Source organism: Carassius gibelio, chromosome A1, assembly GCF_023724105.1.
Source record: "Carassius gibelio isolate Cgi1373 ecotype wild population from Czech Republic chromosome A1, carGib1.2-hapl.c, whole genome shotgun sequence".
Lineage (NCBI taxonomy): Eukaryota > Metazoa > Chordata > Actinopteri > Cypriniformes > Cyprinidae > Carassius > Carassius gibelio.
The window spans coordinates 32,012,833-32,029,054 of NC_068371.1; the positions used below are offsets into that span (position 1 = coordinate 32,012,833).

General features: G+C 35.9%; 2 protein-coding genes and 1 long non-coding RNA gene across 3 annotated transcripts; 1 reads left to right on the forward strand and 2 right to left on the reverse strand.

Moving 5' to 3' along the window:
- Positions 1–244: 244 nt before the first annotated feature.
- LOC128030330 (uncharacterized) lies at positions 245–2,424 on the reverse strand. Its single transcript, XM_052617903.1, has 2 exons — positions 2,273–2,424; positions 245–1,733 (listed from the first exon to the last, which is right to left on the reverse strand). Exons 1-2 carry the CDS (start codon positions 2,276–2,278, stop codon positions 744–746), a joined length of 996 nt encoding a protein of 331 aa, XP_052473863.1. The 5' UTR covers positions 2,279–2,424; the 3' UTR covers positions 245–743.
- A 4,938-nt stretch (positions 2,425–7,362) lies between these two features.
- LOC128029032 (caspase b) lies at positions 7,363–15,940 on the reverse strand. The gene is made up of 8 exons (XM_052616532.1): positions 15,792–15,940; positions 10,356–10,626; positions 10,119–10,264; positions 9,833–10,006; positions 9,463–9,715; positions 9,241–9,339; positions 8,832–8,941; positions 7,363–8,697 (listed from the first exon to the last, which is right to left on the reverse strand). The coding sequence occupies exons 2-8, from the start codon at positions 10,615–10,617 to the stop codon at positions 8,587–8,589; spliced, it is 1,155 nt and encodes a 384-aa protein (XP_052472492.1). The 5' UTR covers positions 10,618–10,626; positions 15,792–15,940; the 3' UTR covers positions 7,363–8,586.
- On the forward strand, positions 11,250–14,486 carry LOC127938763 (uncharacterized). Its single transcript, XR_008148808.1, has 3 exons — positions 11,250–11,551; positions 11,909–12,378; positions 14,183–14,486. It is a non-coding gene; the product is annotated as an uncharacterized LOC127938763 (long non-coding RNA).
- Positions 15,941–16,222: the final 282 nt, after the last annotated feature.

Consider the following 16,222-nt stretch of genomic DNA (forward strand, 5'->3'; position numbering starts at 1 on the left):
CACTTTATGTGGCTGAAAACACTGAACAGTTAAGGCTCTGGCCCAGAGTCAGCCTAAGTGCATCAATAGGTTTTTAAATCGATATGGGTGGAGGGAGACAAAATGAACCTGGGGTGCACAAATCAGATTTGAGGATGGAAGACTGAATGTTAAAATGTGAATTAACACCTGATTTCTTGTGGGTTTGCTACTGTTATAGGGTTAAGCATGCCAGGCAGATGTTGGTATGATGTAATAAACACACAGACCACAAATAGAATTGATAATAGGTGTATTAGATTTATTGTGTGTAAATAATCAAGCACTGATAATAATCAGTTGTACTCGTGGTACCAAGGGGTCGCAAAATAAAATTCTGCTTAGGGCCCATAAAGGCTGCTGGCCCTGATTACATTATATTCCTATCAAATTATTATTGTCGTCTGTAGTCTCACATTTTCCCTTTTTTTATGTACATTTCCAGCTAACGTATTTTTACAATGCTTTTGTGAAACGCAGCCCATCACATCAAAATCATAATATTCAACCACATCATGCAATATTCAGACAGTTTTTTTTTTTTTTTTTTACATCTCATTATAGCCACTCAATGATAAGTAACATATATAAGTAAAAAATCACCCCCACATTTTATTTATTTGTTAATCTTATGTACCCTTTCATTCTCAAGCTATTTGTCACAAAGGACAAAACCATAAAAAAAGCCATAAAACTGTAAAAGTTCTTAGAGAGCTTGCACATTTTTAGTCCACTTCCTTTTTCACCTCCTCTGATTTATATTCTTCTTTATCATCTTCTTTTTCAGACTCATCATCTGGCAATCTTTCAATGCATTTCTCGGCTTCAGCAAGTGAAGGGCAGTTTTCCCCGTTTGAAAGGTCTACATCTGGATCCAGTTTACAACAACTGAGGCTTGCCTTAAGCTTTCTTTTAGGGAAGGTCAGGACATCTTCAGTGTAAAAGACAAGGCTAACATGATCCCACACATAAAACTCATGTGGATGCATCCGTTCTGCCGCTGCTGTGTTTCCTCTGATTACCAGTTGGAAGTTGTGAGTTTCACAAATGGCTTGGGCTCTCCAGATGATTTGATGTCCATCATAAGCAACCCATGGGTTGTCTGTTAGCTTTGGGAATTGACTGAACTTCTCATCGAGGTCAGGGCTGTGAACAAGAACGACATACTCAATCTCCTGTTTGAAAAGTTTGGTCCCGTAGATCCGGAGAACTGGCTCTTGACCCTCACACTTCTGCTTCTTGTAGGCTTCCATCAGTTCAGTCAGAGGAAAGGTGAAGCGGAAGTTACCGTAGCGTGAGAATTCGTTCAGGAACAAGGGTGATGTGGTGAAATCACTCAGAAACGGTGGATGAGTTTTTTCTTCTTCTTTGGTTATGTCTGGAAACAGTTTCTGGAGGTAACGCTCCTCAGCTGCTCTTATATCCGCTTCATTAATCTTCAGGCTCCACCATGAAAACGAATCTCTGTCAAGACCCATGAATCCCTCTGACTTCCAGATGCCCTCAAGGCTCGTCTTGTTAGTGACATGAGCCACTTCTGTGATGTGAAATTCAACAGGAGAAGGATAATCAGGGATGTCTTTCAGAAGATACTTTATATACATTTGTCGTTGTTTTAGCTCATCTTTTTTTTTCAGATCATTTATTGCAATGTATTCCTTTTCACAGACATGTGGTATTGCTTTTCGGCCATTTTTTGGGGGTCCGAAGTTTGTCTGGGAAGATGACGTACAGTTAGATGAGGTATGTTTTGTTTTAATCACATTCACATATACATGGAATGACATTTTACTTCTAACTTTACAAATACACACTATGTACATCCTGTTTGGAAAACACTGAACAGTACTACAGGAGACACAAAGTAAAGCACATTTAAGGAGGATTATAGCGATAGTATCAGCAATAATGTTTTATCATTACAAATAATTTGCATTACATATCTTTTTGTATGTTTGTTATTTCTAACTAAAATGTTAAGGTGAATTCTGTAAATATACATGAAGTATAAACAAGCTGCAAGATGTCATTTTTATACCTACAGTAATTTAAAAATCAACATCATATACAAAATAGTACATTCAATGTTTTGATATACTTTGTTGTAAACTGTTGTTAACTGAACAAGCAATTTTCATATTCACATTTTATCAAAAATGGCAATACTAATAAAGATGACAGCTAGGTGCGTTAAAAGCAATATATTCAGCACATCATAGTTCTCACTATATGATCTAGAAGTAAGCCTACTTACTGCCATTGTTAGATGTTTATGTTCTCGAGAAAAGTGTGATGTTCTTCGTCTGTGTCTTGTGAAGACTGTGAGATCTTTCCTCTGCTGGTTTTTAAAGGCTTTCCCTCTGAAAACTGCCACGCCTGTGAGGTCTGTTTCCTCACAAACGAAATTTTCTGGCCTAACTTAGCTCATGTAATCACACAGGAAACATTTTTAAGTTTCATTCTTAGCTCAAACAAAACAAATATAAAACTGATAAAGAGGAAATGAAGCAAAATAATGCGTTATAAAACAAGCTTGACAAAATATAGGCAACAGACTAAAATTTGTACTAACACAGCCAAAGAGAATCAGCTCATCTTAATCTGAATGTTTTTGTTTGTTTGTTTGTTTGTTTGTTTTATTGTACACACATGTGAAAGGATATTTAGGCAGCTTCTCTAAAACTTAGCAAGAACAAAAGATCATTGACAGTCTGTGCATGTAATTTCTCAGAAATCTCTGTGTCCTAATAAGATGTGCGTTATTATATGGTCGTGAATCATTTCCTTTATCTTCAGCTAGCCTACATCTGGTCATGATTCTGTTGGAATGTGGATGGAAAATATTTGAGCAAACGGACAATACTGTCTTACAGTCTACATTAGATTGTGAATGCAACATGACATAACATCATCAACATCTTTAACACTTGTCTTAACAGTCTTTTTAAGCTCATTTGTCTTCTGTCAGTAATGAAAAATGGAGTATTATTACAGTCATTGTTATTTTAAGAAAAATATGGGTCTAAATATATTGAGGTCACATGACTAGCTGAAAACTGTCAAAGTTTCTCAATATATCCTGTTATTAGATACTTGACATTGAAATGAAGTAATAATGGCTGTCTGTCAATAACACATTTTAAACAGTGGTGGCAAGTATTTAAAGGTCCCGTTCTTTGTGATCCCATGTTTTAAACTTTAGTTAGTGTGTAATGTTGTTGTTAGAGTATAAATAATTTCTGTAAAATTCTAAAGCTCAAAGTTCAATGCCAAGCGGATATTTTATTTAACAGAATTCACCTACATCGAACGACCCGTTTGGACTACATCCCTCTAGTTCCTGCAGTAATGACGTCACTAAAACAGTTTTTTGACTAACCTCCGCCCACATGAATTCACAAACAGGGGTCTTGTTGCGCTCCGAAGGAGATGGAGGAAGAGCTGCGTTTGTGTTTGTCGCCATGTCTTTGAAACGCTGTTATTTTCATCTCTGAGTCCAATCATCTTTGTTTGGGCTTCCCAGGGATGCTGTACTTACAGATCAATGGTTACAATTTATGTTTAACTCTGTTCCTGAAAATTATAATCCACATGTAAAACTGTGCAGCACATTTTGCTTAGGACAACTTCCTCAATCTCAATCAGTTTAATGCCGGATTTGCACAAAGATTATTCTTGAAAGATAGAGCAGTTCCCTCTTTGTCTGGAGAAGGCGTTGTTTATGGACCACAACCGGTAAGTGTATTTTACCGGTAAGTTGGTGCGTTTAACAGTTTCTGTAACTTTTTACACAAAGGGCAACACTGTTTAGCTTTTTTAACTAGATGTTAGGGCTGTGCAAAAAAACTTTTTCATGCGCATCTCGTCAGTAAAAACGCTCCTCCTGTGACTATAAATACATCTCCAGCACATGTGTTCTAGCCCAATCGTGTTTCCAGGAGGGCCGCGTGCGCTCAGCTGCTGTCGAATCACAACACAGGAACCGCTGGCCCAATCAGAACTCGTTACGCATTTCTGAAGGAGGCACTTTATAGAACAAGGAAGACATCAGCCCATTTTTTTATGACAGTGAAAACAGCGGTGAATTGTGTAAAAAATACAGTATTTTTTTACTCGCGAAACATGAACACATGTTGCACACTGTGAACACAATCAAAGCTTCAAAAAAGCGCGAATAACGGGACCTTTAAAATCTAATGATCAGAACAATAAAAAATATGTATCTTCAGTAAATCTGACAAATGTGAGAGTCTTGTTTTATTTTCTGTTAATTTAGAATGATATTTAGCATAATATGCTTTGTTCAGTGTATTTTGTATTTTAGCATGGTTCAGTTTTGTAAAATAACTTTTCACAATGTTTTTAGTATTGTTCAATTTCATAAAATTATTTTCAGAAACAAGACATACATCCATAATCACATCTAACATACTGCATCTGGATCCTCATTCATTCCTTTCGTCCAAAATCCATCCAACCGGTTTCTACAGACTTCAGAGACTCTCTCCTTAGTGTAAGAAAACAATTAATTAGTGGTTCGTTAATCACAACACACATCTATGAAGCAGAGGAAGTAACACTCAAAATAAAGGAAACTTTTATTAAAGTAAATCATTCTTCCAGGATTACTGTTGATGTAATACAGTTTTTTTTAGAATAACAAACTGAAAAGTATTACATTTCCCCCATAATGATTCATGTTTTCCCAGAAACCACACAAAAAAGCTAACTGAACTCCTGCATCATAAAAGATAAATGATTAGATGCAGATGTTGTTTTCTAAAAGCGTGCAAGGTCCAATAACAGTTTAGAGGTCTCCTTATCTAAACACACCTGATTCAGCTCCTCATCTCATTAATAAAGGCTCCAAAGGTTGATGTTAGAGTTCCTTGTTCCTTGATCCTCCTTCCTCCAACCTGTGACCTGGTCTTGTAGATCAACTGGGCGATGTCTGCGTGCACATAAATGCTTTCCAGATGATACAGTGACTGATCGCTGAATGCAATTTCCCATGGAACTCAAATAAACAAAAATGTTTTGACATTAATTGTTAATGTTAGTATCATTATTGGATTGTGCTGATTGCTCAGTCTCTTTTGTCATGTATTTCATATTTTTAATGTAGTGTTTTAACAACAACAACAAAAAAAGCAAGCCATTCACATTGAATTTAAGCCATATATTGTATCAGGACATGCCTCCCTTGGGAGTCAAACTCATGACCTTGACTTGAACTCAAGTCAGTGCTTGTGTTGGGATTATACCAGCACATTTCTAAACCGACCCAAAAGTGGCTGTGCAAGGTGTTTATACAGCGATCTGTCATGCCACATCAAAGACTGTTAAAACGGCATTTATTATTTCAATTTCCTGAAAAAGACAACAACAAAGAAAAAAAACAACTATATTCGTCAGACATGTGTAATGTCAGACCCTTACTGAAACAGTTCAGTACAAATATGTGTACCGTACATATATGCATTTTTTTCTTTGAAATGTTTAAAATCATGTCAGATGCCAAGACAGTAATAAATCAGTTACAACAGGCAGGGAGACTGGGGAGATATGTGATACAAGTAAACTAACGAGATGAACTGTGTGTGGGTGTGTGTGTGTGTGTGTGTTTACTGTGAAATACACACTTTCAGATGCAGAACTGAGTTCAGAAGCTCTTGACGTACCAAGTGTGGGAGAAGATAAAGGACATCTGTCTTTACTGTGAGCATTCAATTTGAAGCTGGACCTCTGTTGTTGTTGTTGTTGTGAAAGTGCCTCAGTCTGCATTATATTCACACTGGTGTTTTAGGAGCCCAACCAGATTAAGAATTATAATATCAGAACTAATAATAAAAACGATTAGTATCAGTTTTACCAATAAAAAATGAAGATAGAGACATGTTAAGTGTTGTAAATTGCACTTGTACTGTAAACAAAATCTAATAATAATTAAAAAGCTTTTTTTTTTTTTTTTTTTTTTTTTTGGCAGAATACTAATGAAGTGCTGTAAATTCTGTCCCAATCTGAATGTGTAAATAAAGTGACTCTAGCACACATTGCATTTCCAGATGTGTTGGTTTAAGGGTTTGTAGTGGTTCAGTCCTTGTAGAAAAGGTCTGTTTTTAACTGTTCTTTAACCTATTACACAACCTTTGACCCCTGCAGACAGCTTCTGGGTACAAAAGGTTGACAACTGTGATGTCAAGACTAAATACTAGTGTAAATCCAGAGGTAGTGAGAGTAAAGCTTGAGGATTATGTTGAGGACACATTGGAGAAGAAACACTGGAGGAAGGTGAGCTTTTCAGGAGTGATTCTCTTATTGCAGGATTTACTGAAGTGCCTGTCCCAGCGAACATTATTCTGACTGTTGAACAGAAACTATTGTTCCTAGAGAGACGCAGTGTCTTGATGGCTGATCATGTACTGTAATGGTTTGTATGAAAGTTAGCTGAGACAGACTGAAAACCAAAGGGTTCCTCCACTGTTTACATCTGAATGTAATGGAGCTCACATGCTTAATGTAACTGTTGCAGGGCAGTTTCTCTGCCACTCGTGCGCCTTCATGCAGTCAAGCCATCATTGTTTTCTCTCAACTGTTATCATTAGCATGTTCTAACATTTGGCAATACTTCTATTAAAAAGTGCGATTCCTTGATTTATATATATATATATAAAAAAATGTGGCAAAACGCTAAATTAGAATTAATCTATAAAATCAAAAAAAATGCCTAGCCCTAATATCTATAATGAACCAGAATCTTTAAAAAGTGAAAGTGAAAGTGAAGTGAAAGTGAAGTGAAAGTGAAGTGAAAGTGAAAGTGAAAAAAAAAAAGTGACGTGACATTCAGCCAAGTATGGTGACCCATACTCAGAATTTGTGCTCTTCATTTAACCCATCCGAAGTGCACACACACAGAGCAGTGAACACACACACACACACACACCCGGAGCAGTGGGCATCATTTATGCTGTGGCGCCCGGGGAGCTTAAGGGCACCTAAGTCATGGTACTGAAGGTACCACAACCTTTCAATTGCGAGTCCGACTCTCTAACCATTAGGCCACGACTTCCCCCTTAATAAAAAAAAATAATAATAATAATAATAATAACATCTTTTAATATTTTATAATGATCAAACATCTAACACTATTGATACTGAGTTGAGTGCGTGTCTGCAATGTCCATATTATGTCAAGTTTCATTATAATTTGTGTGAGAATCTTTTTTATGCAGCAATATCAGATTCAGTTTAATATTCAAAGAGAGTCAAGCTCTTCCCATTTGTTAAATCATCTACAAACCCAGATGCAGACGCACGAATGGGAGCAAAGGGACAAAGGCATGGTAACAAATTAGAAAAGCTTTATTGATTATTTTGCACTTTTATCAAACAAACAAGAAGAAAAAGTTCTTATAGCTAGTCAGCTGAGGTTAAAATGTGTGCACATTGCACATACTGGATGGAGGTGACTCCAGAAATGTATGGTTAATACATTAATATGGCTATAGTGTAGTATATAAGAAAGTTTTAATTAAGTGAGATCAGTATAAAAAAAAAAAAAAAAGGTAATTACATTTATTCTGTGATTTATTATGAAGACGTTAACCATTGTTTTTCATGCACTGGTAAATTTTGAGATTTTGGGCTACTGTACTTCCATAACTTGTCTTCTTTTAGAGGAAAGAAAACATCTTAAATAAATTTTTATTTTATTCCACTTCACTTAAGTTTTGATTTTATTCCACTTCAACTATATGCATCTATATATTTCTATTTGTTGAGTGTTTGTCTTATATCCAAAACCCCAGTCAGCAAAGGTTTTTTTCTCTGATACCCCAAACCAATTTTGTCTGGTACCCAAACCTGTATTAACAGTATTTTATCAGCCAGTTGATTGAATAATCATAGTTGCATATTATATATTTCAATGCTCAGACTGAAACATCTGACCAGCCCAAATCCAACAAGTGTTATTATATCATGAATGTCCCGTGATGTTAAAAACCTTGAAATGGAGACATTCTCTAATCTCTCACTCGTGAACATAAATATCCCTAGAAACCACACATCATAAGACTTAATAACAATGGAAAACAATATAAAGAATAATAATATGATATAAATAACTCATCAATGAAATGGCTGGTTTAAATGATTATTATAAATGATCATATGGCATAATAAAATGATTAAATGATTATAATTGAATGAATATAAAAGAAAGAAAATAAATCCACACCAACGCATGATTGCTCTCTTGAACACACACACGTTGCTATGAAGAATCTTTTAAACCCTCAAAATACACATCTTCAGAGGCTGTTTTTTTCTTATGCACTGAATTTTCAACCTGACTTTATTTATTGTTTTAGACCTCTTTTTTTATTATTGTGAAATGTATGTAAATGTGTGTGTATTTAGTTTGATAATGCCTCATTTGCATGTTTAAACAACATTTCAGAAAACTTGTAATAAGAAAACTGTCTTAATTTACTGTGATTAATCAACTGAGGAGGTATGACAATGTTTCTACCCACTACACCTGTAGTGATTGGCCTCTAAACATCATTAGAGCTCAGGGAACAGGTAAAATTTCTTTACAAGGGTTGTCCTCTCAAAACACGGCAGTATTTTTTCCCCACGTGTGAATTGTGGGTCTTTCTCCATACGTGAGCCGACCTGTAACAAAAGATCATATCTGAAGTTACAAGAAGCAAACTCATTCATTTTAACTGATCAGTGCACTTGGGGTAAATAAAATCAATTCACCCGGAATAAAGCACACTCATTTAAATACGGTTTCCTTAAATTACCTTCCTGAACAGCTCCATAATGTCATCTTTATGAGCGCTCTTACTGAGCTCATCCACTATGTAGCTGATGAAAAAACTTCCATCGACAGAACTCCTGTATGCCTTCACACCTGTAGAGATTATTCATTGTTAGGTCTTACAATAAAGTACAAAGCAACCTTTACACTTTGCTCTTTAAGGAAGAAACACTGGTTGTTTTAGATGAACATTCAAATGCTTTCATCAGTTCACTGTGGCAGTTTCTTCTTCAAAGTGTGACCAACCTCAAACTAATATATTTAACAAAAATACAATGTGATTTTAATCGTGTCCACCTTTGAATATGAGCAAAATCAACAGGTGTGAGGAACACATCTCACATCTGCAGTCAGTGTTTTTATTTAATAATGTATTTGTTTAGAGGACTCACCAGGGATGGTGGACATAAAGCAGACAAAGTCTTTCTCCTTGTGAACCCAGGAGTCTGATTCAGGCACACTGTCGTGAACATACACACCTCCTTCATGGTCTGGACAGAGAAATGGTTACTTGTGAGATATTTACAGAAGACTTCACAATATTTCGGCATGCAAAGTGAAATAAATGAGGAAGACAAGAAATAAAAGAGAAACGAAAGTGAATGATGCCGTACTTCCTCTGCAGGCCTGAATGAGAATAACCTTTGGTTTATCAATCAGAGCGGGACAGTTCTCCGAGTTCAGATGGGTGAAGATGTCCTCAACAAAGAAATAATCAGTGGGGTGTTTATCTTCATGATAATGGACACCTATAATGGCATCTTTATTTTGGATTCTGATCCCATGGGACATGATAACCACAAAGGTGCTGTCCGAGTCTTTATGTTCGTGACGTTTAGAGAAGTCCTCGACTGCTGTCTTTATTGCCTGTAAACAAATAAACTATGTTTAGAAGAAATGCATGCTATATATTACATTTAGATATAAATATGTGTTCACTAGAAATCTGCTAACTCTATATATACAGACTTTTGTCTTACGCACATTTCCAGAGAGATCTCTGTGTTTCTCAACTCTGTAACCCAGAGCTGTCAGCAGCCAGTCCATGTTCGCCTCGTCTTTCTCTGCCCCTTTCCTGTAACTTATGTAGTCGAATTTAATGTTGGTGATCAGCAGGGCTGAACCTTTCCTCTGAGGCCTGCTCGTTGGTATATAAACCTATAAAAAAACATCAGAATATTTGCAGAATTTAAGCACATGCATGATGCAGGAAGGCAGGACTAATGACTGTTTTATTTCCACACAAGTTTGAGGAAACAGAGATACTTGCATCATTTGCATTTTGTTTAAGAAGTGTGTTCTTAAATTGCTGGCTGCATGTGGTAATACTGTTCGGTCTCTGCCAGTCAGCCTGGATGGGCTGCAGATCCATAGGCTCAGGGCCATCTATTGTGTCTTCCTTCACAGGCTGTGGAACTGAAGACACAGATATATTCAAAGAATCTAACATCAATTTATGTATACATATAGAAATATAAGAAATACGACATCTTAAAAGGTCTCCAACCTTTAAGTTTGAGTTCAAGCTTCTTTGCAAGCTCGTTTTGTTTCATTTTGCGTAGTGCTTGGACTGCGATCTTCCCAGCATCATCGTCGTAATACTGTACCATGCAGTCCACCACATCCTCACGCTCAGGATTCTGAAGCTTTGCCTTGGGAATCGGATCTGTGCCTTGTATGACCCCGTTGCACAGATGCCAGATGAACTGTTTGAGCTCTTTATCCACAAGATGCTCAAGTGCCTCAGTCATCACACTTTTGGTGTCCATTTTGTGTCACTATAGGAGAAATAAAGCAATAACGGTCTTGACTGTGCTCTTAAAGCAGTTCACAAAACTATTTAATGTTAACTGGTGTGATTTGTTTAGATTCAAAGTAATTTATTTATATATCTAGTTAATCAAATAATATATTTGTTTACATCTTTAATAAAAAAAATAAATACAAGCAGGGTCTATAATGAATTGAATTGGCAGTTAAGATTAGTTTGCAATTAAAGCAAGCTCATACTTCAAAGTTCATATAAGGTCTGTCTTGAAAACTTTATAAAGGTCTGTCTGATTCTTCTATATTTGAGGTTGGTTCTAACGACACAGTGTGCTCACCCAAACAATTAACAATGACACTAACATTAGTGTTGTCTTTCTACATCATAATTGTTCTGTAAAGTCCAGGTACAAGTAAGTGTGCTGAAATATTGTTTAGTAATTGTTTAGCAGCAGGGTGAGGACAGGCAAACTGGTGAAGTTCTTGCAAATACAGAGGGCAGAGACTTCAGTGCTATTTAAATCCAGCCTGGGGAAATGGGCGGGACAAAAGGTTTCTCATTGGTGAAAGGAGAGTTACTGTGTTGGCCAATCAGCGATAAACATTAAACTTTTAATCATTATGCTGCAACAGAAGGGGGCGGTAATGCACCAATAACCCGGATGCTAACCGCCTTTAAACTGGAAGGAAGATGAAATTCATCATGCGTTTATCTTTGTTTATATACCACAAATATGTTCGTTACGATAGCTTGTTACAATACGATCATAATTTATTTACTTTGTGTTATATCTTGCAGCTCTAGTTATTTATATTTAGTTTATTATTGTTGATAAAGTTGGTAGTCCCTATCGATGTCCTTTTTGTGCAGCAGTGTTTATAAACCATGTGAAAGATTTACTCAAATCCACAGACGTCAAGCGCTTCATCATGAACGTAAGTAACGTTACGAGTTTAGTTGTGCTATGCATGCTACATGACAGATAATTTGGGTCATTTCGTGTCAAATCAACAAAACTGATCAATTTTTATTTTCGTAGTATTTTTTTTTTCTGAAGAAAGAGAAACATAAACAGCGATAAAGGCACCATATTGAATTATATTTACTTTTTTTTTTTTTTTTTTAATTACCATTTCTAGCTGAGATTTGGAGCCGAACTACTGATTGTTTTTGCAGTTCTGCACTGTATGTAACTAAACTGTCTTGAGCCAAAGAGGATGGAACAGAATCGAAAGACATTTAAAATGCATTTTATCTTTCTTATTCTTATTTTATTTTATTTGTTTATGTAGGGGGACCCTGCTACACCTTTCCTACCGTACACCTGATGGATACTGACTGTAAAATGTCAATCATAGTTCGAGGGCTCAGGGCTCTTCTGTGGTGACAGAAGATGGAACAGATGTGTGTCAGTGCACCAGCCTTGATAAAGCCTTCATAACAGCCTTCTGGATGTATTTTGCTTTCAACATTGCATATCCAACACACCTGAGAAAGACACTGACTTTCCTTCAGAGGGACATTGTCAACATTAGAAGACGAGACAAGCTGAGAGTAACTTTACTCTGAATGATTAGCCTCTTTTATTAGATCCTCATCATTGCCTTGACTGTACCATTGCCCAAAGTGCACTCGAAGGACATTCACTCTTTTGAAGTTAACCCAACATTTTGCGGTTGTACATGCATGTGATAGGGACCCAAGCAGTCACAAGGAGGATCGATAGCGAAGCTGGTGTCCAAAGGGTTGTGTATTTAAGCAGGTGTGCAAAATATGAAAATAAACAAGTATAAGAGCTCTAAACAAAGATTGTAATAAAAACAGTCTAAAACTAGAACTGCAAGAACTAAAAACAGTACCAACTTCCCCCTACAACATCGAGGTTGGAGTTTCCTTTGCTACACAGCACAACAATATTGTCTAAGCTCTCTCTGTTCACCACCAAGTTCTAGTGGTGGCCACCTTAAATACTTTTTTTCCTGCTCCACCCAAATTGGAACATACCATTTTTTTATAAAAACTCCTGACTTTGACATATTCTAAATTTGACATATTTGATATATACGAGATTTAGAAACAAGTTTAAGTAAATAAATACAAATAATAAGATATTTAAAAAGAGAACAAAAGAAGCAAAACATTTGCACCAAGATTAACAGTGAAACTCGTGATGGTAGACATGTTCAAAGTCTCTCCATCACAATGCACATGAACCAAATATTAGTATAACCTGTGGTATAGATGAGTGCTAACCCTCTATTGCATAGCGTTGCCATATGGCAACAATTACTTTATCTTAATTTTCTAAAAAGCTGTGATGTAAAATCTATGTTTTTACAGTTAGTTGTGAAAAAGGGGCTTTTACTTCGAAGGAAATACAATTTATGAGGTCACATGACCAGGATATCCTGTTTGCCAGTCCTTTTTGCTTATGGACATTGACGTGCAAACATCACTGTCTGGGGCTCCCGAAGATTGCCTTTTATTCAGAATTTAGAAACAATTTTATCAAATAAAAAAATTAAATCACTGTCTGGGTTAAGTAAACTTTAGTTTTTTAACATTAAATTCAGTTTTGATTTTAAAAGTTTTTTTGTAATATGCTAAAATACATTTGTTGCCATATGGCAACTATATGCAAATATGGAAACGTCCTGGTGCATTCAACCTAATGGGAGTCCCATTGACTTACGTAGCATGAAACTACTCTGAGACTATGTTTACAACTTTTGCTCATATTTTAAAGATAAAAACATTATAATTTTTATTATTTTGTAATTTAAGCTAGATCCTGCCTGCAGTTACCACACAGACCACTGGCCCTTGCATGCATCTGAGAAGGGCAGATGCAAAATGCGAGGATGCAAGGGCATTGTGAGAAGCAAGTGCTCCAAGTGTGCAGTTTTCCTCTGCTTCACTGCAGAGAGGAACTGCTTTGTTGACTTTCACAAGGCATGAAGAGAATGAAATGAAATTAAACTAATGAATAGTGTATTTCAGTGAGACAGGTTCCAGGTTCCTGGTTATTATTACCAGACATTTCAGATAACTGTTGAAATTACATAATGTTTTCACTGTATAAATGTTTGTTTAAACATTTCACTAAGTATGAGATGGATTTGTTAAATCTTGTTTTAAATAAAATTAGTTTTTTTTTTTAAATGTTGATTTTATGGTACTTTCCACGATTGCATATTGTTGCCATATGGCAACAATTTACCAACGACTCCCCTTTAAACTTTTTTTTTTTTTTTTATATATCTGTTATTTAGCTAATTTTAAGTAATAAAAACATGCAAAACATTTTTTACCATGTCTAAGTAATATTTCATGCAATAGAGGGCTAATCACCTTTTTGCGATTCCATTCTTTTAGAAACCATGCACAGGAAGCATATGTACGTTACTCAGTGAAGAGTCAGCAGTACAGTTGTATTATAATATAATGGAGAAGGGTCTGGCTGCAGACGTGCACTCTCAGACACTTGCGCTTTTATTGGATATTTTATTCTACTCATTGGTCACTTCTTGTTTGAATCTCTCAACATTTGTTTTTCTCTCGTGTAGGTATGGTTTACTGGAAGTCTGTCAGTCCAGATGTGAGGAAGACATACGGAGTGGAGCTGGAGCTCAGCAGATGTGTGATGCTGTAGATACTGTGGTCTTCACAGCTTTCTATTCAGACAAAGAGTTGCTGGATTCTGTTCTATGGACTGCTACTACAGAATTAATTAATGAATGGTTTATCTATCTATCTATCTATCTATCTATCTATCGATCTATCTATCTATCGATCTATCTATCGATCTATCTATCTATCACTTGAATTGACAACTGAAACTGAAAACTAAATAAATGTTTTAGTGGATAATGCTGTGTCTGTTACTAAACTCTTCTGACTAATGTTTTAATTTGATAATTTGCTGGTTTTGTCGACTATATATTTTTTTTTCTATCAGGCAAAATCTAGTTTTCTAGGGTAAAACTTTACAATAAGGTTTCATTTGTTAACATTGATGTATTGCCGAACATTAACTATGAGCAATACATTTGATACAGTATTTATTAAACTTTGTTGGTTAATAAAAATACAGCTGTTAGTTCTTGTTAGTTCACTAATGTTAAATAATATAGCTTTTGACTTTAACTTAAGAGCAGCAAGTGCGACTAACCGTGTTAACAGACGTTTGTATTCGCAAAAATACTTGTAATCTGTTTTTGATGATTGATAAACTAAGACCTAAACTCGCGGTCGGGATGACGTCAGTAAGCTGTTTTGAAGGTAGGCTACTTTCGAAAGTAATTTAAAATAATATACTTTATATCATTAACGCTGTTTTTACATTGGATGAATTTCATTTGGTTTCATAGGATTTTGTGTTTCATTTATTGCTTTCTATTAATCTATAGGCGATACCTATATATATATTTGGACCAAACCCATGTCAATGGGACTGACTCTCTACTGCAGCCAGCCTCTCTCTCTCTCTCTCTCTCTCTCTCTCTCTCTCTCTCTCTCTCTCTCTCTCTCTCTCTCTCTCTCTCTCTCTATATATATAGTGGCCAGTCGATGAATTACAGTTTAAGTCACTTCCCATGGACCGTTGACTGAAAGTCGGATGTATACTGTAGTTTCGAATATTTTTTATGCAGGATTTCCGGGAGACGTGTATCGCGTTCTTTCGCTTTCTACAGTCGCTATTCCAGTTTTTGTATTAAAGTATTGTGCGCCGTTTTATTTATTCTTACATTTCTGACCATCACTGTGTGCTTCTGCAAACATTGCATATTATATTTGTGCATCAGGAAACCGCTATCAATATGCGGACTATTTTTATCCGCTCGTGTTTGATGCATGCACAGAAAACTGTGACCGCAGGTAGATTGTCTCCCCTGGATTAAAGGTTTGAATTTTAGGGATGGAAACAACATATTTTGAGTTTAAAATTTGGTATATGATCATTGTGCTACTAAGGAGGCTTTTTTAACCCCCAACAATAACACAACCAGTAAATTCGCCATCTTATATGGCATGTATAGGCCTACTTAACTCTCAAAATTAAAATCCTTGATTTTTTTTTTTTTTTTTTTTTTTTTATATTTATTACTGTGAAGTTGTTGTTAGCTATCAGTATTGTATAAAGCACTTTATAAAAAAAAAAATGTGACTACTTACAATTCTGGTTGAAGAAAGTTTCCGTGTACAGTCTACACTCGGTTGTTTCTTTGTTTAGAGGTTTGCTTTCTGTTAAGAAATATGGTAGTGGGAAGGGGAGGAGCTCTGAAATTTAAACGTATGCAAAAGTGGTCATATGTCCGTAAATCAGGTCTCATTCCATAGTGTAGCAGGTTGTAACAACGGAACTATTTGCATTTGACAAGAACTCGTGATTGTGTAACTACAAGTCCACGTAAGTTTTAGGAGGAGAGTTTTTTGCATTTATTTAAGCATCACAGAGACTTTGTATTAGAAAGCCAGCATTTTAATATAATAAGGCCACATCTGTCAGCTACTCACCCACACTGTAACACGTGTAGATATAAGAATATACCTACAATTTACTCTTGAACAGACGACGTCAAATATTGCAACTTACCCCATAAGAT

What these genes read in the sequence shown, in the direction of transcription:
- LOC128029032 (XM_052616532.1), bottom strand. Translation starts at nt 10,617, where the DNA reads ATGGACACCAAAAGTGTGATGACTGAGGCACTTGAGCATCTTGTGGAT. An exon ending in ACAGAGATCTCTCTGGAAAT is followed by an intron (nt 9,716 to 9,832) that starts GTGCGTAAGACA and finishes ATTTGTTTACAG; the next exon opens with GCAATAAAGACAGCAGTCGA. An exon ending in TTATGGAGCTGTTCAGGAAG is followed by an intron (nt 8,698 to 8,831) that starts GTAATTTAAGGA and finishes CTTTTGTTACAG; the next exon opens with GTCGGCTCACGTATGGAGAA.